The following is a 23,617-nucleotide window of genomic DNA, read 5'->3' on the forward strand; positions in this document are numbered from 1 at the left end:
AATACCCAACAATGACAGCTGTTATTATTTCATGTGCTCTTACTCTCCTTGCTGCTCACTAAGCACCAGCACCACTGTCCCTTCAGGAGAAATCTGTAATTAGGGATAAGAAGTGAACAGAATGTAGCTACTAACCCTCTAAGCTGTGGAGAGAAGGGAAAGGCTGGTCGTGGGCAGGTTGTGGAGTGGGAATCTGAGGCCTTACCTGGTTCATCTAAGAATGTCTGTTAGCTGATAGGTAACAGAAGGGAAGGTTTGTGCCCTTGGTTCTCTGCTGGCTGTGCAGGTCCTCAAGTTCAGTTCTGTAAATTGATTTGAACAGCAGTAACACAAGTGGATCATTAAACATTTGTACTGTTTTGCTTTGTTTCTCTATCTCTTCATGTAGAAGTGTATTTGTGTGAATCTCTTCTTGCCTTTTCAGTCATTCCAGCTTTCTTCTCCAAACCCTGTGTGTTGACTATAAAACGTGAATGCGCTGTAGTTCAAAATGCAGTAACAAATAGGTGTTTGTTCTTCAGGCATTTCAAATCCCCAAGACCTCTCAACCTGCCACAGGTGGGGGTGTCCCCGTTCTCCTCTCTGGCCTGTGGGTGGGTGGAGCCACCCTCCTGCCCTTCTGGGGGCTTTCTGGTAACACCCTCAATTAATTCTCACCATATAGCAATACCTACAGCTGCTGACTCTGGGCTGTTGGCATTCTCCATGCAGCCAAACCCCACTCTGTGATAATGACAGTGTTTGCCAGCACGCTTCTGCAGTGACTCAGGAGACAGGGTGGCCAGCAAAGCAGCCTCTTTGTGGGAGTGGATTTTGAGAAGTGCTAATTCCGCGGCGGTTTGGAGATATTAATATCGTGCTGGCAGTAGATAAACAGGCAGCAGAGGGGCACATAATGAGAGAGAATCAGCCATAGCATCTTTTCCTATTTTCTCTACCCTCACATATTCTGTTCTTCTTCTTTTAAAAGAGTAATTTCCTGGGTTTCGATGAAGAGAGCCCTTCAGTGGCTTAAATATGCACATAGGGTGGTTAGTCCAGTCACCAGCATCTCGAGTCTGAGGTTCTAAGAACACCGGTGTGTTAAGAGTTAACTACGTTTCCAAACAACACTAAATCCTAGCATATGGTACGGTAGCCTATTGCTTACCCTACCTCCTCCCTGAAGGGCAGTCAACCAGATGGTTTGAGTGGGGCCTTTGGTGTAACTATGACAGGCACAAAGGAAGATATAACCACCACTCTCCCCCAGCAGTATCATGCCTCTTGTCTTCCAGTGCTGGCTACAGGTAATTTTTGAAAATTCGGTTTTACAGTTTGCAGCTTGTTTTTGCTTCACATCAAAGGTTCCTTTCCAGCTTGGGGAGGAACCAGGCGGATCTGCCGCATTAGTTGTCTGAGCGTCATTTCCAATGTACGCTCTAGTTAGAGTACGAACCACGTGACACCTCGTATTCTACTGAAGAAAAGAGGATTCAACACATTCGAGAATTGCTTGAAGCAGGAGTCTACTTAGAATATTCCTGTAGTCCTAAAAGGACTTTTATCTGGAGTATTGCTCCAGAGCTGCTCATCTCAGATTTTACATGTTTTGCTTTATTTGTTCCCCCATCTCGTGCCATTTCTTCATAATGGACTCTCATTCCACCACAGTAACCCTCCCTCCCAAATCCATTCATAGCCTTACCTTCTAGAAGCCCCCTTTAGTGGGAGAACCACTGTCAGGAGTTCTGAGGAGAAGAGAATTACTGGGGGTGTTATGTTAAACTAACTTTTCTAACATTGCCAAGCTGGAATAAGGCATTTTCTAGTTATACTATAGGCTAGAAAGGAGATTTTAAGAAATTTAGGTCATGCTTTTATGTGTTCTGTTTTTTATCTGTGTGCTTGATATTTTAGAGCAGACTTTTCTTGAGGGTAGTGGCTTGTTTATAACATTCTGTAAATAGCCCTGTCTAATGTGGGCTTTTTACAGATATTTTCTGCTGGTTCTTATGTATGGATTGATATAGCATCTGACTGTAGTAACCAGAAAGATGCTGAGCTAGGGAACTTTGTTATTCTACCTTTCATTTGGATTTCTAGCCTTAACAACTCACTGGTCTTGAAATCCTTGGCTTCTCCCTCCCCGTGTCAGGATGCGTTAAGACCTCCAGGTGCTAACTGTTATTATTTCTGTTGACTGAGCCCCATGTGTACCTCTAGTGCTCACTGACCTATCTTTTCTGTTGCAGAAACATTGCTGAGGCCCTCGTCAGCAAAGGCCTAGCCACAGTGATCCGATACCGGCAGGATGACGACCAGCGGTCCTCGCACTACGATGAACTGCTTGCTGCAGAGGCCAGGTGAGATGAGTAATCATTAAAGTGAACACAGTGGGACCCACAGCCCCACTTTTTTCTTTCCCACTATCCTGCCCATCCCTGAGCAGAATGTAATGGCAAGCAATATGCTGGGAAAGCTTATAGTATGCTTTTATCCCAGTTTTTCCCCATCAGAAGAAAAGGGGCACCCTCGAAATGTGCTGTGTAACCTTGATGAAGTACTACTTGGGCCTCCGTTGTTTTTAAATCTGCAAAATAAGCATGTATCAGATATGATCTTATTTAGATGTAAAATGACTCCTAGGTGAGAACATAATTGTATAAGATATTTTTACCACCACCATCCTGTCATTCCCTGGGACTAACAATGAATCTCCGCCTCTGTGTGCAGGACATTTGCCTCAGGTTCTTACCTCCAGAGACCTCTGCTCTCCAGCCCCTCCCATTTATCACCCCTCAACCTTTTGTCATGTACAAAGGAAATGAAAACATTTATTAGGAAATGAGTTTTGGTTTCACACTTCTGACAGCTGGCAGGAGAGCACTTGAGAAGCCTTGTGACATTTTACTCTTGTCCTTGATCCCTGTGGCCGGTTGCCTCAAGGACATGCGTACTGCTCAGAGTTATTTCTTACCAGTGACATTGCTTATGGCTCTTACTCACAGAGACTTCTGTCACTGGGTGGTGCTGGTAGTTTAGTGATTCCCAGATTTCCCAGGAAAGAGCAAAAAACGAGCTTCTCGGGGCGCCTGGGTGGCTTGGTCGGTTAAGCGTCCGACTTCGGCTCAGGTCATGATCTCACGGTCCGTGAGTTCGAGCCCCGCGTCGGGCTCTGTGCTGACAGCTCGGAGCCTGGAGCCTGTTTCAGATTCTGTGTCTCCCTCTCTCTCTGCCCCTCCCCTGTTCATGCTCTGTCTCTCTGTCTCAAAAATAAATAAACGTTAAAAAAAAAAACAAAAAAAACGAGCTTCTCTTGGTGAACTGACTTGGGTAGTTCAGCAGACTGTTTGGTCTCAAACAAAATATAGCCCATATTTCAAAGAGGTGCATGCCGCACTCAGCCACTTACTTAGTTCTAGAAGTTTGGTAGTTACCAGGCTGTGCTCTACAGTTTGAGGGGGAATGGGTTTGGGCACATGTTATCTATACTTCAGACTTCGTCATTGAGATCACTTCTTTTGCTCTTTGGCCCAGAACATTGCCCTGATATGTGACATTTACCTCTAACACTGTGTCACATCCTGATGGATAGAGCATCTGTCGAATGTCACACAGAATGTCAGCTAAGAAATCAGTCTGTCAGACTGTTGTGGCTTTTTGGATTCTTTCTTGTGGGCTTTTCCCAATAGGCCCTGTCTAAAATCTGATTCATGAACACAAAGAGTTCAGTGAAAACACCGATATCTTTGGTTATTTAAGGTACTTTAATGGCCAGCATAAAATAACATGATATATGGTCCATAATTGGTGTTTCTCTTAATCCTTCCTCACTTCCTCCTCCTTGACCTGCCTATATTATCACTAAGGCAGCCTGGCTAAAAGAACCCATAGGGGGAAATGTGGCTTCATATCTCTGAGGACTATTTGATAACCTAGCTCTTCTAGGAAGTGGACAGTAATTACACTGTACTTTGGTGGGACTCGGAGGGTGAGTCTGTGCTCAGCCTACGGGGGGGCTCAGCCAGGCCTAGTGGTAACTTGAAAAATAGGTTTATGAATTCCCAGCATAGCAAGAGCACTAAGCAACACAGTAGGATCTAGACTCCTGTTTTCTGCCCCTGGGTCACTCTGCCACTAGTGAATATTTGTGACAGGCAGATAGATAGACATGAAAATAATTTGCATAGATGCTCTGGAAAGGGAGTCCACAAGAGGCTTTCTGTTTCTTTTCACTTTTGTTTTTTTTTTTACTTTTTTTTTTTTAAAGTAAGCTATACATACCCAATGTGGGGGCTTAAACTCGCAATTCTGAGATCAAGAGTCGCATGCTCTACCAACTAAGCTAGCCAGCTGCCCTAACAAGCTTTCTTACGCTGTTGGAAATAGCTATGTCATGCTAGTTTAATGAGTATGCATAGATGGTGACATTTGTACAGATTATGTTGTAAATATTTTCAGTTTTTATTTAAATTTCAGTTAACATACAGTATAATGTTAGTTTCAAGTGTACAATATAGTGATTCAACACTTCCATACATCACCTGGTGCTTGTCACAAGTGTACTCTTTAATCCCCGTCACCTATTTAACACACCCTCCCACCCACCCACTCTGCTCACCATCAGTTTGGTCTCTGTAGTTAAGAGTCTGTTTTTTTGTTTGCCTCCCTCTTTCCCCCACCCCTTTACTCATTTATTTTGTTTCTTAAATTCAACATATGAGTAAAATCCTATGGTATTTGTCTTTCTCTGACCAATTTCGCTTAGCATAATACTCTCTAGCTCTCGCCGTGTCATTGCAAGTGGGAAGGTTTCATTCTTTTTTATGGCTGAGGAATATTACATCGTGTATTTGTACACCACTTCTTCTTCATTCATCAGTCATTGGACACGTGGGCTGTTTCCATAACTTGGCTGTTGTAGATAATGCTGCTCTAAACATCAGAGTGCATGTATCCCTTTGAACTAGTATTTTTGTATTCTTTGGGTAAATACCTAGTAGTGTAGTTGCTGGATTATAGGGTAGTTCTGTTTTTAACTTTTTGAGGAACCTTCCATTCTATTTCCCAGGATGGCTGCACCAGTTTGCATTCCCGCCAACAGTGCAAGAGGATTCCCCTTTCTCCACACCCTCACCAATACCCGTTGTCTCTTGTGTTGTTGATTTTAGCCATTCTGACAGGTGCAAGATGATCTCTGTTTGTAGTTTTGATTTACATTTCCCTGATGATAAGTAATGTTGAGCATCTTTTCATGTATCTGTTGACCATGTGTATGCCTTCTTTGGAGAAATGTCTATTCGTGACCCTGCCCATTTTTTAATTGGATTGTTTGTTTCTTGGGTGTTGAGGATAGTGAAATTTTTTAACTTTGAGGTTTTAAGAAGAAAACAGCCTCTTTAGCACTCATTTTAAGCAGAATCAATGTAACAACATGCTTGTCTGCTAAAGCAGTGAGCAGCCTAGAGATAATTGTGTTGAGCCATTGCTTTCAGACTGATGGTAGAAAAACTGGCTTCGGGGTCATTGCAGTGTTGCAGGTTGAGTAAACAGAGAGGAATTAACCACTTCCCCAAACCTGTGAGGCACTGCCATAAGGCAGTACAGACCTCATAAAAAATTAGGAGAAATGGCCAGCGTGAACTGTGAGTCTTCCTTTAAAGCCGTGTTGTTAGTGAACCCCAGGAGGGCGGCCCTGTGCCATCTTCTAGACACTGACTCCCAGCGAGGTGAATGCAGATCCGAGAAAGACTGGAACACCTGCCAGATGGGAATGGGGGTTTTGTAGCTATTAAAAAATAGTTTCAGTGCAGAACGTACCTTCCCCCCTTTTTAGTGGTAGAGTTGACCCCGCTGTTTTCTGGCACTCCGCTTTATTTTAGTTTGCTTTCTCTTTGAAGCACTCCCTTCCCCCATGATACTCTCCCCATGTTGCCTTGGCGTTCTTACTTGGTTCTGTCACGATACAACATGTCAGAGCTCGTTTTACATGCTTCTGCTGCCCCTTATCCTGCCTGTCCATTGAATATTATCTGTGGGTAGGGTTATTTTCCCCTAGATAGATTAGCTGTTTTTCCAGTTGAACTCTGCCTTATAATTTTATGCCCCTGTCTATGCAGATCCTCCACCTCCCTGCTTAGTGTCCTCTGCAGATCTCATTAGTGAGATGTTTACTCCTTTCCTGGGCCCTGAATAGAACCCCTAAACAAGAATGGCTTTGGTGTTGACCTCGAGTCTCTCACCGTATGGACTGTCACTTAACTGTCTTTTGATTATCACCCTTCAGCTACTTTTTAGTCTTTGGTGATTGTCTGCTGAACCCAGCCAATTTGAATTAATTTCCCAAGTCCAATTTCTTGAGGTACTGTATCTAATGCTTTAGCAAAGGCCAAATTAGTAACATCTGCTATATTCCTATCAGTCTTTCATCCCGGAACTTGTTGGGTAAATAATATGTGGGCGAAGGTAACGAAGCAAGGCCAGTACTTTATGTTAGCCCTTCCCCACGAGGGTGTTGACTCCAACAGATTACTTTGTCCCTGACCCCTGGCGTCCTGTCCCCGGGGCTGTCCCTAGTGGTATTGGCAGTGGCGCACAGTGCTCTTCCTTGGACTTTGCTTTCCACGGCACTGCTTGGCCATTAATCCTTTTTTTTTTTTTTTTAATTTTTTTTTTTTTTAACGTTTATTTATTTTTGAGACAGAGAGAGACAGAGCATGAACGGGGGAGGGTCAGAGAGAGGGAGACACAGAATCTGAAACAGGCTCCAGGCTCCGAGCTGTCAGCCCAGAGCCCGACGCGGGGCTCGAACTCACGGACCGCGAGATCATGACCTGAGCCGAAGTCGGCCGCTTAACCGACTGAGCCACCCAGGCGCCCCCCATTAATCCTTTTAGAGAAGCGTAAGCTTTGGGGAAAGGGCAGCCTGCTAACTCAGCGGACTCCTTGGGTCAGCGCAGCGCAGGAGTTGGTGAGCTTTCTCGGGGCTCTGCAGCCACTGCTTCCCCCGCAAGGGGGTATATTCTGCCGTCCTTCCTCAGACCATCTGATTGGAGCTCAGGGAGTGATGTGTTATGTGCGTCCTGGGAAGCCAGGAAAGAGAGAGAGGAAGAAGAGTTTGAAGTTTGCCTGTCGCTTTCAGACCTGTCCACCTGCCTGCCAGAAACAGGCTCACACCACTTAGGCAACTGTGTTCAGTGTGCCGACCCTTTGAGGCCCCTTCATTCACATGCCTCTCAGCCTTTGGGAATCCCTCATTATGTCTCAAATCCCTGGCATATTTGGAGGAAAGCACATCTTTTTTGTTGAAAGGATGAATAAACCCCTAATCCCAATAGGCACCTTCCTTTCCACTTTAGTTGTCTGTCATCGGCTGCCTCCTCCCTCATTACCTTGTGTCCTGGCAAGATAAGGTTTTGGCATTTTACTGGTACTCTCCCACCTCGCTTCTCTCATGGACTCCATTGAAAAATTGTTGATTTTTTTCCCCCAGAGTTCTAAGAGCTCCAGTGTGTGTGCTTCGTGTTTTTAATTAAAAAAAAAAAAAAAAAAACCTTATATACAGCTGACCCACACTTTGTGTTGACACTCCTGTACTTGGTTCCCCCTATTAGGGTCCTCGTATGGGCTCCTTTGAGAGTCTGATACATCATTTCTTTTCAGCACCATCCTAATTTTTCATCCCCATATTGACTCTCCAACATTTTCTGTTCCCATTTTATTTCAGTATTTCTCACTCAGCTGGCTCCCTGAATTACTTGGCTTGATGGGTGTTCTAAACTTAAGGTGGGACTTTTGACTCCTTCAGAGAATCTGTCTCGTATCCTTTTGAGGTATTTCCAAGATACTGAGTCATTATTGGGACCCTTCTCATTTTCTCTCCTATTCTAGCTTGTGTATTTGATATGACACATCCAGTTTAATTTGAAGTGGGCCAGAATGTGAATTTCCCTAGTGTTCTAAGAGGTCTTCCAAGTGGGGTTTTGCTGAGCTTGTTATGGGCACTGAAGATGAGCTGGTAATGCTTGGAGTCGCATCAAAGCCTGGCTGTGTGCCTTGTTTTCCTTGGATGTCCAGACCCGGAGGATATCATCTGTGTACATTCTCCTAAAGTTACCAGTAACTTTATTTAAAAACGTAATATTTTAAAATTTCCTAGAAACTGTTAGAATCTGCAGCTTGTTGCAGGAAAACACAGAAGTTATGTTAGCTCAGTGTTGGGACTTTATTCCTTTAAGGCACCTTTTACTTCTAAGATTTTGTAATTTCAACATAAGGATGTATATATTCAGAAAAGAAATTGATGCCCTGGCTTGACTGTTGGAAAGCAATTGCATCGAACAGTCTAGTGTCTGAGCAGACTTAAATGAATTTAGATTCATTCTGGACATACATAATGAAGTTAGGGTTATCTCGGGAGAAGAAAAAAGGGCAGGCTCTCCCTTATCTTTTGGTGTGTATTCTCTGTCTCACCCGGCACACTGCAGACTTAGAAACCTGGCGCTGTCCCCGTCGTCGAAAGGCGAGCACAGCCTGCCCCCGCTGCAGCTCCACCGGGGCTCCCTGTCTCCCCAGTCTCCACACGGACTCATTTTTCTCGCTGAACAAACCTTGCAACATGCCCTTGCCTCAAAAATGAAAACAAAATAGCTAGTGCTCCTGCCTTGCTGACTTTTGCACGTCTAATCTCCAAACCCCATAAACACCAGCCCTTGATTAAAATCCTATCGAATAGCTTTTGTGTTTACCTAGTATGGTTGACAGCTCCCTCCCTGTTGCAGACTTCTCTCTCCTTGAACCTCTAGGAAATCTGTGCTGGCATTGCCATCACAGACCGGTCAGAAGGCTAGAACTTGCTCTTCCCTGGGCCAATATCAATTAGCCATTTCAGAGAGAAACTGAAGTAACATTCTCTCTGGGTGATGCAGTTACTGGGGGCTGAGAGGGGCTTACTAATGTCCGTGCATCTCCACTGAAGGGCTTTCAGTACCACTGACAAGAACCGCAGGTACCACAGGAGCTGCAGGTCTCCTACTCCTGATTTAACCGTAGCAGCTCCACTTTTTCCCTGACTTACAGGAGTTTTTCCCCAAAATTTTGATAGGTGAAAAAAAGAAATTTTCAGCTGTTTCTTGGAAAAAATACAAAACTTTTGGACAAGGTCCCTTCTCTCTGTATGTTTAATTTAACTGGCATTTACAGTATTGGTTCTGAATGAAATGTGAAGACTTAACTCACCAGCACTTTCCATTGCTATGTTAAAACCTCTGGCTTTAGGATTCTGAAATGGAAGAGCTCAGCACTGCTGGTTTGACACAGTTCCGATTTGTTAAATCTCTTAATAAAAATCAAGTTTCATCTCTATACCAATCCAGTGAGAAAATTGATGTTGAGTTGTATGTTTTGAAATTTTAAAACTGATAAATCCTATCACAGTGTATAGATTATATGAGTTAACCAGTTCTCGAAGAAAACAAATCATTCCTCTCCTGGGAATAGTTGTTCAAGGCAGGTTTATCTTGGATGTGATGGCTTTGCATTCATTTCTTCTCTCCATTCTCATTTTCTTGAGTATATCCTGGGTCCCAGGCATTGGGGATAATAGTAATGAAGAAAAAAGATAATAGACTCAAGCCTTACAAAGCATGTAATCTCAGAGGGACCGACATTAAATAACTTTAATAATACCTCTGGATATTGCGATTTTCCTATTTCTTCTCTTTTCCTCCTGTTTTCTTAGCCCCTCCTCTTTTCCCCCTGTCCGTTATTAACACTGCCTGCCTTACATCTTCTTTTATTCTATCTCTCATTTCTATTAAATTTTCCCATGAGAGCATTTCCCTGAAATTCATCTCTTCTATCCAGCCTCTGTTCTTATCTTTTTGATAGTTTAATGGTACAGCTTTAAATAAACCAAGATTTCTCACTTTCAATCTAATGACCTCAACAAATGAAAATTTCTCGTTGAATAAAACTAGGTCCTACTGAATATTGTTAGAAACAGAGCTTCGATTGAAAGTTTTCTTCTTTCCTTTACTGTTTAATCGTAGAATTGTGTAATTGGGGTGTCGTTGGGTTTTTAGCCCGAGTATCCTAGAAAGCTGGACCCAGGTGAATGATCTGTACTCCCCACTCAGCTGCACTACGTCATGCCTATGCAGGTTGGAGGCCAGCACAGAGAAAGGGGCTGTTCTTTCTCCTCAGTATCCTAGCAGCGTCCTTTCTTTTTTTGACCCTGGAAGTATACACCCGACTACATGTTGTCTTTGCAGTTAGGTGTCATGGTTATGAGGTTGTTCGTGGGATTCAGCACATGTCAGTTGGGGGGTGGTTCACTGGTGGGGAATAGGGTAGACTTGCTATTACAAGTAGATGCCGTAACGGAAAATGCATGAAAAGAACTGGTGTGGGGAAGTGATTTGACGATACAGCTGAATGTGGAGAAATTTAGCTTTTCCCTTTCTTCAGAGAAGATGATGCACTCAACATCCAAATAGCAGTAATCAATCTGCATTTAAAGCAACACAAATGGCTACTTCGAGAGAGCTGTGTTTCCAGATAGTTTTCTCCCTCAGGATATTAGGAGGATCTGCTCAGCCTCTTTATTGTATCCTTCTCTTCTCTCCCTGCCCCCAGTTCCTTCTGGTAGAACTCAAGCTGTGAGATATCTTGATGACCACTGTGAGGGGTTGGGGACGGTTGGAACCCATTAGGGTTTTTTTTTGCGATGTTATACACAAAGCCCCGGCTGGTTCTACAGGTCAGGGTCAAATAATGAACTCCTAATAAATCTTCCTCACCCAGTCTTGGCTGTAATCATTGGTGTGCTCTGGTTATATTCATTCAGAGGAAGTTCTGGAGTTATCTTTCTAGGTAATCTGATTTGTCTGCACATACCACAGAGTGGCTTACCTTCTCACTGTCCTCTTGGCTAAGAGGCTCGTGCTCCTTTCACACAACACCTAAATATGTGGTTTCAAAATATGTTTCAGACATATTTCAAAAAAACATTTGAAGATTATCTTATTGGAAATGTAATTTTAATCCAAAATGAATTGTAACAGTAAAGTGAGAACACTTGACATTGACCCTTGACTCTTTCGAATGCCTTACAAGTTGACTCCCTAACCCACTGGTTCTTAAAGTATGATCTTCCGACCTGCAATGCCATGCTCACTTAGAAACTTTTTATAAAGGTGAATTTACAGACTTCCCCAAAATTTCCCCCACCCCAGACCTATTGAATCAGAAACTCTGGAGTTGAGTCCCAGCAATCTCTTAGAACATACACCTTGGGTGATTGTGGTACACACTAAAATTTGAGAAGCACTGCCCAATTCCTGACCACTGTAAAATAAGTCGAAATAGGTGTCCTTTTATGGACGATTAATAATCTTTATTATAATTGGAATTAAGATCATGGTTCTCAGTAATAGAGAACAAGCCAGGGAATGGAGAAGCTTTGGATTCCTTTGGATTCTGCTGCCTCTCAGGGCCTTCTCTGTGATCACAGCCGTACTTGTTCTCCGTCAAGCCAGGTAAACAGCTGCCTATTCCCTTCGACTCTTGTCTCTGTCCCCTTCCTCATACTCTGCATTCATGGCTCCTTAATTTGATTCCTTCAGGGTAGCCTCCACCAGCTCTTGGCTAATTTAATGTGAAGTCATCTTGAGGGTTGCTGTGCTTTGCTTGATTTGGCTCATCTGCAATGTCAGGTGGTTGAGTGGGTTGGAGAGCTGAGTCTCTATTACCAACATCCCTATCCTACTTTTGCTCTAATCCTTGGAAATCTCTCAGGATGACTATAGTTGGAATAATTAATCACTGATACATCAATGTGAAGAATTTTATAGCTGCTTGTGAAGAGGAAATCTGCTTCATAGTTTTCTTTGCAGGATTCTTTGCGTCTAAATTTCTTATAAACTCTCTTGTGCACTTTTGTTTTATCTTAGGCTGCCCCTGACTCTCCCCCTCCAGCTTTGGGCACAGAAGTTCAGAAGAATTACTTCCCATTCCTCTTGCTTCTGCGTCAGGTTCAGAGAGCCAGATCTCTAGTGGAACAGCAATGAATCTTTCCTAGTAGGTCCCAGTAAATGTAGCTCACATTGGAAAAACCATTTTCTAAACAGTGAGTCTATTGCTTTTCACTCAGTCAAAAGACACATTAAAACTTTCTCTGATTTTTTTTTTCATGTTACAGTGACAAATATTTCATCAAGTACATTGGGGATAAAAACAAACACATGGTTTCGTGGGGATCTGGATGAGCAATTAAATCATTACAAATATAGTTGTAAGAGTGGAGATAAGGTAGGTATCTGGGAGGCATAGGGAAGAAGCACCTAAATCAAAGAGGTCTTATCCCCTGAGTCCATGAGGTGAGGCATGTTATGCTGGTTCACCTTGGCAAAAGGAGATGGAAACCACTATCAATATTTGTTGCCTAATGACACAGTGTATGTGTCCACTTGTATGAATTTATCCTAAAGAATGATTGGGCAAGCACCCAACAGTTTATTTAAGTTATTCCTGGGGCACCTGGGTGGCTCAGTCGTTGAGCCTCTGACTTCTCAGGTCATGATCTCACAGCTTATGAGTTCAAGCCCTGTGTCAGGCTCTGTGCTGACAGCTCAGAGCCCGGAGCCTGCTTCAGATTCTGTGTCCCCCTCTCTTCTGCCCCTCCCCTGCTTGTGCTCGCTCGCTCGCTCTCTCTCTCAAAAATGAAAAGAAAAAAAATTTTTTTTAATTTTAAGGAAAAGTTATTTCTCATGACATCATTTATAATAGTATTATATTCACATAAGCAGCTAGCAATAGGTGATCAATTAAATTATGGATTTTGCATCCATGTGATGAATTTATCTTCAGCGATTGAAATGATGTAAAAAGTAACATAAGGAAGTATTCATTTTGTTATCATTTCTAGCAGAAAAAAGAGACTACAAAACTATTCCGCAATTTTCTTTCTTTTTTAATGTTAGTTTTGAGAGACAGAGCATGAGTGGGGAGGGGCAGAGAGAAGAGAGAGACATAGAATCCAAAGCAGGCTCCAGGCTCTGAACTGTCAGCACAGAGCTGGATGAGGGGCTCGAACTCACAGACCACAAGATCATGACCTGAGCTGAAGTCAGATGCTTAACTGGCTGAGCCACCCAGGTGCCCCTATTCTGCAATTTTCTTAAAGTATAAGTGGATGGGTGTGTGTATCAGCACTTAGAAACTATGTCAGTGGTGCTTCCATCTTGGAATAAAATTATCGATTGTTTCACCAGTTTTTATTTCTAATGGCCATGTATTGCCTTTGTGATCAAGAAAGTTTTAAAAGCAGTTATCGTTGGGGCATTTTTGAGCTGTCATTGCTTCTGATCTGACCTTTTTTTGTGGCCTTGTCCTTTCAAAAAGACTTTAGACTGATATTGACCATTTCTACCCAGCTCTCCCAGTCCTTTGGTCCTAATCTAGGACAATGGAGTTTGCTTGTGTTCCCCGGCAGTCTAGCACTGGGATACCTCTTCTCTGATAGTCGGCTGACATGGAGCTCACCATCTGCCTCCCTCCCCTACCCCCCTTACCTAAGCTCTGCAGATCTGTTGTCACACCTGGCACAATAGCGTGTGTCTTGGTTTTTTCTTATATTAGTTTTAGATGAGATGATGGCTAAGAGTTCTTTGTTATTTGCTTTAATGCGTCATAATACCTACTGACTCATTAGTCTGCCTGCCTCCCCTTGACCATAGGATTCAGTTTTCTCATTTCCAGTCTGTGTGCTCTCCATCTTTTCTGTCTCTCTTATCAGTAATTCTGATTTCGTTGAAAATCCAGCTGCTTAATCTTAGCACCCCCACCTACCATTGTGCACCTGTGCCTGCTCTGTATCTTATTTCCTGAGTGTCAGGACCCTGTTGTTTTCTCCAGCTGCCAAGGAACCAGTAGAAAGGCCAAAGGAATTGTTTATCGCTGCTGTGTTTCATTGATATCTATATTTGGTTCATGCTGAAACACTGTATTCACCAATGTGACCTCAAGCACAGTGAGAGGTGCTTTAGAAGTTTAGCAAGTTATTTACTCTTTGTTCTGCTTTTTAACCTTTTCTGTTGGAATTGTTTTCTTTTCCTTTCAGTCATCTATCCGGTATTGTCTGGTAAGAATTTCATACAACCCTGCCACTTTGTTCTGTTTCATTGTTTATGGTGATCAGAGCTTTGCTCTCACTTCACTGCCCAACTCTTCTAGTCCTCGACGTACTTCTGCTTCTGTTCAGAGGCCAGGCTGTAAGCTCCTCTGCCTGAACCATTCCAGGGAGCAAAACCAATATGCCTAAGAATGGGAGCATAGATCATGAAACTGTATCTAAGAGAGTCAGCAAACCTCACTCTTTTGCCCTACAGTCACTTGGGCGTTATCCTGGTCTCCAATTTGAAATATTTTCAACATTCTGCATTAGTCAGTCACCAGTCATTTGTTCAGCTTTACTTGGCAAACAGTAACGGAACTAGATGACCCTGAGTTTATAACGATGTGAACATAGCCTCTGTGTCAAATACCATCACAAATCTTAGGGACAGACTCCTAACCCTCAAAGGGCCGGAAGTCTACCTATAAGAAATAAAGAGGAGCACATGGTGAACTTTGAAAGTAGCGTGTTACCTTCCATGATGGCGTGCTGACCCGAGTGACACGCGCACTCACATTGATAAAATGTAATGACTATATATATTTGAGTACGATTCTACCATCCTTTCATAGAGACGCCCAGCATACAAACTGCAGCTTACCTAGGACCCCAGGTTAAGTATCACTGATGTGGTAACTGATTAATGCTTGGGGCGAGCTTGTTGCTACGGATACAATATAACTCTCTTCATTCTGTAGTTCAGACCTGCCTGGGCACATGTAATGAATAACTTTCACTCATGAGGCCTGGAGACAGTGGGCCTACTTGGATGGGAAGGAGTGACACGGGAAGCATGTGAAGACATAAACTGCGAATGTATGTTAGAGGCCCACAAAAACCAAGCATTGTATTTCTCACTGGACATCACAGGCCGGCGGTCTTTGTTTTGGGTGTAAAAGGAAGGCAGCAGAATGGCAAAATGGATTTTTCTGGGGAAGTCGTGCAGCAGTGTGTGCAGTCAAATCAGCGTGACGTGCAGTATCAAAAGGGATTGAGCCAGTGAAAAGTTTCCTGATGTTGGGGCGCCTGAGTGGCTCTGTCAGTTAAGTGTCCAGCTCTTGATTTTGGCGCAGGTTATGCTCGCACGATTTGTGAGAGCTGGCTCCATGCTGGCAGCGCAGAGCCTGCTTTGGGATTCACCCCTCTCCCTCTTTCCCTCTCAGCTCCTCCCCCTGCTTGTGTACACATGTTCTCTCCCTCTCTCTCAAAATAAATATTGAAAACAAAAAAAAAAAAACGTGTTTAATTTTCCTGATGTTATCTTGGAATAAATTGCTGAGGACCTGGCACACTGGGGTTACAAAAGGGCCAAGTGAGTTCAGTTAGGACGGAAGAGGGGTGCCTTGGTGGCTCAGTTGGGTGAGCATTTGGGCTCAGGTTAAGATTGCATGGTTCGTGAGATGGAGCCAGAGCACGCGGTCCGCTTGAGATTCTCTCTCCCTCTCTTTCTGCCCCTCACCTGTGCACAATCTCTCTCTCTCTCTCAAAATAAAGAAATAAACCAAAAAAAAAAAAAGAAGGAAGGAAGGAAAGAAGTATTGGGTGTAGGTGATGAAGCCGAAGCAATTAAGAAACATTTTGGTTCCTAGTTACCGAGAAAGTGTTGTTAAAGGGAAATTGTGGATTCAGGAACTCCTGATCTCTCTCACTTCTACAGCCTCCCTTGCCTCATCATCCCCCTGCTACCTCTCTGTTATATGCCATTTCTATAATCCACCACTTTGTTTTCTTTAGATCTCTTTTATGTATGAAAGCAGTTGTTATGAAACTGTGTGGGAAGTTCCTGTTCCCCAGAAAAATTCACGTGTGTAATTCTACCATTTCAGGGTAGTTTATAGATAGTCCCATCCTAAGTTTGAGGCTCATTTAAGTCCCCCACTTAAGAATTCCTTTTTTTTTTTTTTAAGTTTATTTATTTTGAGAGAGAGCGAGCTAGTGAGCGAGTGGGGGAGGGGCAGAGAGGGCGGGAGAGAGAGAATCCCAAGCAGGCTCCACACTGTCAGCACAGAGCCCATTGTGGGGCTCGAACCCATGAAACTGTGAGATCATGACCTGAGCCAAAACCAAGAGTTGGATGCTTAACCAACTGAGCCACCCAGGCACCCCCCCCCACCCCAACTTAAGAATTTCTGATGAGACAACTGTTTTATGATTGGGTCAGGTTGAGTCTAACTGTAAAGCCTTGACTTTCTTTGTAATCACTCAAAAATATACATTCAAAATAACAGTCTACCACCATTGATTTGGAATTAAGACTGTGGTCCGTTTATGGCACAGGATGAACTGTTACATGTCATAACTGCCTTGGAGAGGTTTGGGCCCTAGGTTTTTCTGCCTGAGCATGGAATCCCAAAACCTTAGAGCAAACTCTGTTCCTTTGCATCAAGAGTGATGATATTCTCTGGGGTGCCTGGATGGCTCAGTCAGTTAAGCGTCCGACTTTGGCTTGGAGCATGATCTCACAGTTCGTGAGCTCGAGCCCCACATCAGGTTCTGTGCTGACAGCTCAGAGCCTGGAGCCTGCTTCAGATTCTGTGTCTCCTTCTCTCTCTGCCCCTCCCCTGCTCATACTCTGCCTCTCTCTCTCAAAAATAAACAAACATTAAAAAAAAAAAAAAAGTGCTAAGATCCTAATCCTGTGGTGTTGAGGCAGTGGAGGTAATCTCAGTGTTCTCACCTGTCTTTGCAAAGTTCATGTTTTTACTTCTAGTAGGGAGATAGTAGCATCTCATACATGAGATTTTCAAACTTTGCAGTTTAGAGAAAGGAAAGTGTTGGGGCGCCTGGGTGGCTCAGTCGGTTAAGCATCTGATTCTTGGTTTCAGCTCAGGTTATGATCTCACGGTTTCAAGAGTTCAAATCCTAGGTCAGGCTCTGCACTGGCAGCGTGGAGTTTGCTTGGGATTCTCTCTCCTTCTCTCTTTGCCCCTCCCCCAACTCATGCTGTCTCTGTCTCTCTCAAATATATAAACAAACTAAAAAAATAAAATAAAATAAAATAAAATAAAAAGGAAGAAAGAAAAAAAAGAAAAGAAAAATGTTTTCCAGTGATTGGAATGGGATTCCTCTCCAATACTGTGGCTTCTAGAAGCACCCTAGAAAGCTGAGTTTTCATCCCTCTTCTGCCCTGTTACCCCTTTGTATGCATGTGGACATATACTCCCTTTTCCTGTCTGGTGATGATTTCTGTCCATTATCAACACTGCTTGGCTTTGCCATATTTGTACTGCTGCTTCCTGGAGACGAAAGCTTCTGAGAGGAGCAGGCTGTGTTCTGCCCCACTGCTTCCTTTCTCCTGGCTGGCCGGAGCACCAGCCTGCTTTTGTGAGAAAGCAGCTATTAAACAGACACAGCAGGAGAAAGTTTAGAAGTCAGGAGTTTCATTCCTTGCCTAATGAAAAGGGATGTTGAGCTGTGGTTGCAGCCTGCAGGGAGAGGGAGAGGGAGTGGGAGTGTGGGGAGGGGCGTCAGGTGTTTGCTCTGTGGAGTAGGTTTCAGTGGAAGCAAACCTGCTATTTCACTACTGTCCCAGGTCTCAAAGACCAAGCTTCCCAAACCTATCCCAGGGAAACCTGGTCACATAAGATGCAGGGAGGCCCCACTGAGAGGTAGTGACAGAGCAGTGGAAGCTGAATCTCCCCTTCATTTACCATTTATGCAGTGGTTAACAGGCAGTCATGTCACTGTCCTTAGAATCCTGTAACAAGATGTATGTTCTGTGTCCTTCGGCAAAGAACCGTGGCAAGCCCGCTACTCTTGGTGTTTGCTCCTTTCCTCTTTGAGGCGCATACATGAATTTCTACACTGGGCACTTTCCCCGGATGCTCTCCTGAGAAGCTCTTGCTGTGGCATCAGGCTTGTCTGCAGGGATGCCTCCCAGGTCATTTCTGGAGCAGTTTGAGAACAGGAGCCAAAGCAGCCTCAGCACAGGGAAGGAGACCCAAGCTGAATTAGACCATGTAGCTAATTTCTCAGAGAACCCTCTACTTTGCAGCCTGGGTCTGGTGCACCACATCCGCTTTACAGCGCTTCCTAGGTGGGCATTATTTGACTCAGTGTTTACAAATTCTTAACTTTCATTTTGCCACTGTTTTCTTAAGAGCTAACAGACCTAACTGTTGCTCAGTTTATATATGATGATGTTAAAACACTGCTTTCTTACTGCCTCTTGAATGTGCCTGAAACCGATCTAATTTAGCACTCATAAATCTGGTAAGATTAAGCCTTTGAAGGTTTTTCCAAAATCAGTGTCTAAATGCAAATAAATATCTGATAGGTAGAACATAAAGTTTTTCTTTTTTTCAAAAATTTTTATTAATACTTAATTCTAAAGAATTTTGTTTTTGTTTCTGTTTTTAATGTTTAATTTTTGAGAGAGAGAGAGACAAAGCATGAGCTTTGGAGCAGAGAGAGAAAATGGAGACACAGAATCCAAAGCAGGCTCCAGGCTCTGAGTTGCCAGCACAGAGCCCGATGCGGAGCTTGAACTCATGGATTGTGAGTTGATGACCTGAGCCAAAGTCTGACACTTAACTGAGCCACCCAGGCGCCCCAAGAATTTTGGTTTTTAAATGTCATATGTACACTATTATTCATGTGTTCTGGCTTTAGGGTACTATTTTTTCTCCCTCAAGCATGCTGAATCTTGGTTAAGTCCTGGATTTCTGCTTTGGGCACAAAACTACTTTGGGGTCACTAAAGGAAAACAGAATTTTTGGTTTATCACCTCACTGCTTTTGCCTCGAGAACCTTTGTTTTCTAACTTACTGCCCAGGCCATGTTCTTTTTTCCTTGTAGTTTATGAAATGCTCTCCAGCCCCCTTGAAAGGCCACAAGTTCAGCCGTGCTGTCACATGAACCCGTCTGTTTATAGGGCAGGTCCATTTATTTTGGTTGTCCTTGTTGTTAGACGAGGATAAGGCTGTAGGCATTTTGTGGCCCCAGAGGACTTGCAGAAGGCTTAGCAGGCCTGGCCTTAAAGGAAGGTGAGTTATAATCAGGGCTTGCCTGAGCTTGCCTCGCCTCACTGAGGCTTCTTGTTCTTAAGGCTGCTCCTTTGAGTGTATGGTAGCAAAATGAGGAGAGCCTGTTGGGGGTAGAGGCTGTATGCTGGGCTTTGTGGGGTAGAAAAGTCACATTTGTTGCTGGCTTGAAGCCACTGATTTTCCATATAACCATCCTCCTGTCCTCAGCCATTAGATTGCAAATCCCAAGGTTCTAGAAGCATAGCTTGAAAACCAGCCCCATTGTGGTCACTTAACACATTCCCTGAACTATAAATTACTGGACTAATTTGCAAATGGAAAATTCTGACCCATTTGCAATTTCTAAGGCTGAAGCCCTGGATTCAAATTCAAGAAGAGCCTTGGGAATTCAGGGGAACAATGAAGCGCTTTCATTCAGTTAGCAGCGCAGGTCAGAGTGACTGTTCTGCTTTGCTTTTCCTGTTCAGCATCTGTGCTTTCATTTCTTACCCTCTCCATGGAATAGAAAGTATAGACGGTAAGGAAACCGTTGTTCTTTGGAATAGAAGGCATTTCAGATTAGTTGAATGGGAGATCCCCAGGGTTGGAGGAAGGGGCAAGTGGTAGATGGTAACAGCTCAAGTATATAAGAACTAAGACAATGCCACTCTGCACAGAGAAACAGCCACCCCATTTGATTAGTGTGATTTAAAAGTTAGGACCTAAAAGTAACCCCTGCTGAGTACTGGCCTTTGCTGCTTGTCATTAATAAGTGACAACCTGAGTGGGGGAAGGTCCACTGTGGTTGCTGGTGTGTAGTGTGAAGGTCCAACATACTTGTCCTGGTCTGGGCAGTTTTCTCTGCACTTTGGAATTCAAAAACTCTAAAAAGGCTAGTCTGCAGAGTGGGTACACCCCCGAATCTCTACTTTTTATTCTCTAAGCTCAAAAATGTTATTTGCTTTGGCCTGGAGTCTGGCAGTAGAGAGATAGGTCTTATCTAATAGTGTAGTGAGGTCTTGTTCCCTGGTCCTTCACTGTTACATGAGTGATCACACCCAGTGATGCTTAGGCTTCTGTCTCTGAAGCTACCACTCAAGGGATTAGGAGGTAAAAGATGAGAGATTGCAGCAAACCAACCAGTGGTCAGATGTGTGACAGAGTCCCCTGCTAAATCCGGTTATTATAACCTGTAACTGATTTAAAATGAGGCTTAATGTCAATTATGTAGCCTTTGCTAATTTTCCCCCACTGTTAGAAATGACTTCTGTACAGTGTTTCTTCATTCAAGGCAACTTATCTTTTTACCTGGGAGGAACTTATTTCCATTAGAATTGGAACACTAGCTGCATATTTTGCATTTAAAATGTTTCATGTGATTAAACGCAGAGAGAAACATTATTACTTCTGTTTCTTAGGAGTGTGCTCTTCCAACTGATTCTTCTTTTGTGCCTGGAACAATGCCTTTAATTTGGAAACAAGTTCAGGAGCTCTTTCTGATTACCAGTCACACCGTTAGCTGAAACTAGCCGCCAACTGCTTGTAACTGGGCTTAGCGGAGCAGGCTTGTCTTCTCCCCTCCACCAAACGCTCCTGCGGAGACTGGCTCCTCAGCAGTGTGCAGTGTGACTTGTGTGGTGATAGACCCTCCATGTGAATGACCTCTCTTCTCACCCGTTTTTCCCGCCTTCCTACCCCTTCCTGATGTGATTTGTATATTAATCGGGTTGTCTCTTCTTCCTTTACAGAGCTATTAAGAATGGCAAAGGACTGCATAGCAAGAAGGAAGTGCCTATCCACCGTGTCGCAGACATATCTGGGGTGAGTTGTGTCCCTGAATAGAGCTGTGTGGCTCAGAGGCGCCAAGAGCTTGGCTGCTTACTCACCAAAGGACTTCAGCTTATGTGTTTTCTGTAGCTCATTTGTTTTTAGACACAGAACGTGAATTTTTCCAGGGCTGCTGCTTATCATCTATGGAGATCCTGTTTTATATTCTGAAAAGGCAGAATTCAAACTAGGGCATAAAACCTCCGTCTATCTCTTCACCTGAATTGGTACTGTGTTGCTTTTCCATTTTGTTTTAATGATTAGGAGATATTAGAAGATATTTCTTCCCAATTGTAGTAAAAAAAAAAAAAAATTGCCTCCTTTTTAAATCCCTGTTTAATTCCCCAGATGACTGGAAAGTCTTACTGGGAAAAGGTCAAGTGTAGATTTTAGGACAGCCTTAAAAATTAGTAGTCATCTCCTTATGGCTTCTTTTCCCTCCGGTTGCTTCGAAATGGGAGGAAGGTGTGTGCTTCCTGTGAGCTAATACGCACAGATGACACAGAAGGATGGAAGGCACGAATACTTTTGAGCTCCCAAAGGGCTGTGTCCAAATGACTACTCAGTGAATAGGACTTTACCCTTGCACGTTTAGGATCTCTTGACTGAAGAAGATACCTTTGTTAGTTGAGAGTGTTTATTCATTTATTCAACAAGTATTTGAATACCTGCTGTGTCTGAACTGCTCTGAGCACTTAAGGATGTAACAATGAACAAAACTGATAAAAGTCCTTACCTGCAAGTGGGGAAGGGAAACAGCAGTGTCAGGTAGCAGCAATGAAGAGAAACAGAACTGGGTAAGGGAAGAGTGAATGGCTCAGGTGTGGATTTCATCAGGTGCCCAGGGAAAGTTCGTTGGCTCATCACTTCACCTTCTGCTCTTGGGACACACACCATCCATTTCAACTCCACAGTAACTTAACAGTTAAGGAGGGGATCCAGGTCATGTGTAGGGGGCATCACATCGCCCAGGGGAGATGACAGAGGAGCAGCTAGTAAATCTTAGCTTGCATTCTCAGGGAGCTTGCCTTGGGCACCCAGAAGAAAATACTCCTATAAACAAGCTTCTAGATCACAGCCTAGCCCACAGCAGTGATGGATTAGAGTGTATTATCTTCTTGTTATGTTGTGTTCCCAAGCCTGGCTGAGACTTTGCTTGTTGTTCCTTGTGATCGTGTATTATAAATGTGTCTGGCCAGCAGTCCCTTGCCTAGGTATAGCAGTACCACGTTCATTTTAAGCATTGGTATTCCGTTGAGCTTTTCTTACTCTGTAACCAGTCACTGCAGACTACAGAGTGAATAGTGTTCCCTGTGTTGAGCGGACTTTTGTTAAAAAGTTGTGCCTCTGCTTAATGAGTGAGGTATGTTGATATACGTTCTTCGTAGCTAAGATTCCTCTGAAGCCCAGAAACCTGGTGGCTAAGGTGTATCTGCTAAGGCTCCTTGTTAACAGGTGTGATTCCTGGCGTGCTGGTATTAGGCCTGTTTTCCCTGTGGCTTACCTTGCTGAGTTATTGTTGGCATATGTAATAATTGCTGCATGTGTCTCTTGTGGCATTCTCAACAATATTTTCCTTAATATTCTTTTGTTGAAGATGTTGGAGTAATCAAAGGGCAATTTTTTGGCTGTTCAACTGCAGGGAGAAAGAAGTTATAAATAATTGTTTTGGAGAACACAATGGTGACTCCTTTATACCCGGGCCAGATGTGCCCATCCAAAAACTTATGTCAGCTCTACACTTCGAGGCTTTCTGGAAGATGAATTAAACCTTGGGGATATTGTTCCCTTTTGGCCTGTGGAGTTCATGTTCTTGCTCAGATTTGCCACTGGCAGTGAGGTAAAGTCCTCGGCAGGTATTTGAGATGGAAGCACATTTGCTTCAGGGCTGTGCTTTTGGCACCTGCCAGCGTGGTGTCCTAACGATCTTTGTTGCCATCTTTAAATCTCATGTTTATACCTTGTTGTGTTTTGGTGTTTTCTTGTGTTTTCCTTTTTGCAGCAACGGTCTTAATGAAACTTGTCTTCATTTTTTTTCTTCCTATTTTTTCGCTCCCCCCTTCCCAACTAGAGCTCATTTTTATACATATCTTTATTTTCTTTTCTGTATTGATATTGGAGAATTTGTTTGCTCTTACGTTATTTAAAAAAACATGTGAGTTATATCTCCCTCAGTTACCGCATAAATAAAAAAAAAGAGAGAAAGCTTGAACAAGTGGGAGAAAGTGAAAAGGCTGTTCCATTTAAATAGATGTCAGAATGACCTTGTCTGCCTCCATCACACATGATTCAGCTCTGAATACAGGCTTTTTTTTTTTTTTTTTTAAGTGCCCTCTGTAATAGAGGAGTTTTTCTCTCTGTTTCTAACCTCCCCTTCTTTCCGTCACCGTGTTGTGTTAAGTCTGTGTGTGTGTTGGGTTCCCTTGTGCCCTTTAAGTGAGATGAATGGCTTTTCAGCTTCCTGAAGCATGTTGGCCACGTTACTGTCCAACCAACAGGTGAGTGCATAGGGTCAGACAGGCAGATAGCTTACAGGTGGATCAAGACAAAACACCCCCAATAAGGGCAATGAAATACACGCGTGTATAATGGTTTTGTAAGAGTTTCTGAATCTTTTTTTTTTTTTTTCTTTTTTCTTTTTAACTGGGTCTCTTTACCTTTCATTGCTCCC

At 43.3% G+C, this 23,617-nt stretch overlaps 1 protein-coding gene across 1 annotated transcript in view; it reads left to right on the forward strand.

The window, feature by feature from the left end:
* Window positions 1–23,617, forward strand: part of SND1 (staphylococcal nuclease and tudor domain containing 1) — a 424,279-nt gene that overhangs the window by 228,940 nt on the left and 171,722 nt on the right. The window contains exons 13-14 of the mRNA XM_047094810.1: window positions 2,235–2,345; window positions 20,868–20,940. Of these exons, the coding sequence (XP_046950766.1) occupies window positions 2,235–2,345; window positions 20,868–20,940 (184 nt within the window). The remainder of the gene's footprint in view (window positions 1–2,234; window positions 2,346–20,867; window positions 20,941–23,617) is intronic.

The sequence above is a fragment of the Lynx rufus genome, unplaced genomic scaffold (genome assembly GCF_022079265.1).
Source record: "Lynx rufus isolate CCGP_SWC_20201006 ecotype Redwood Valley unplaced genomic scaffold, mLynRuf1.p SCAF_4, whole genome shotgun sequence".
Lineage (NCBI taxonomy): Eukaryota > Metazoa > Chordata > Mammalia > Carnivora > Felidae > Lynx > Lynx rufus.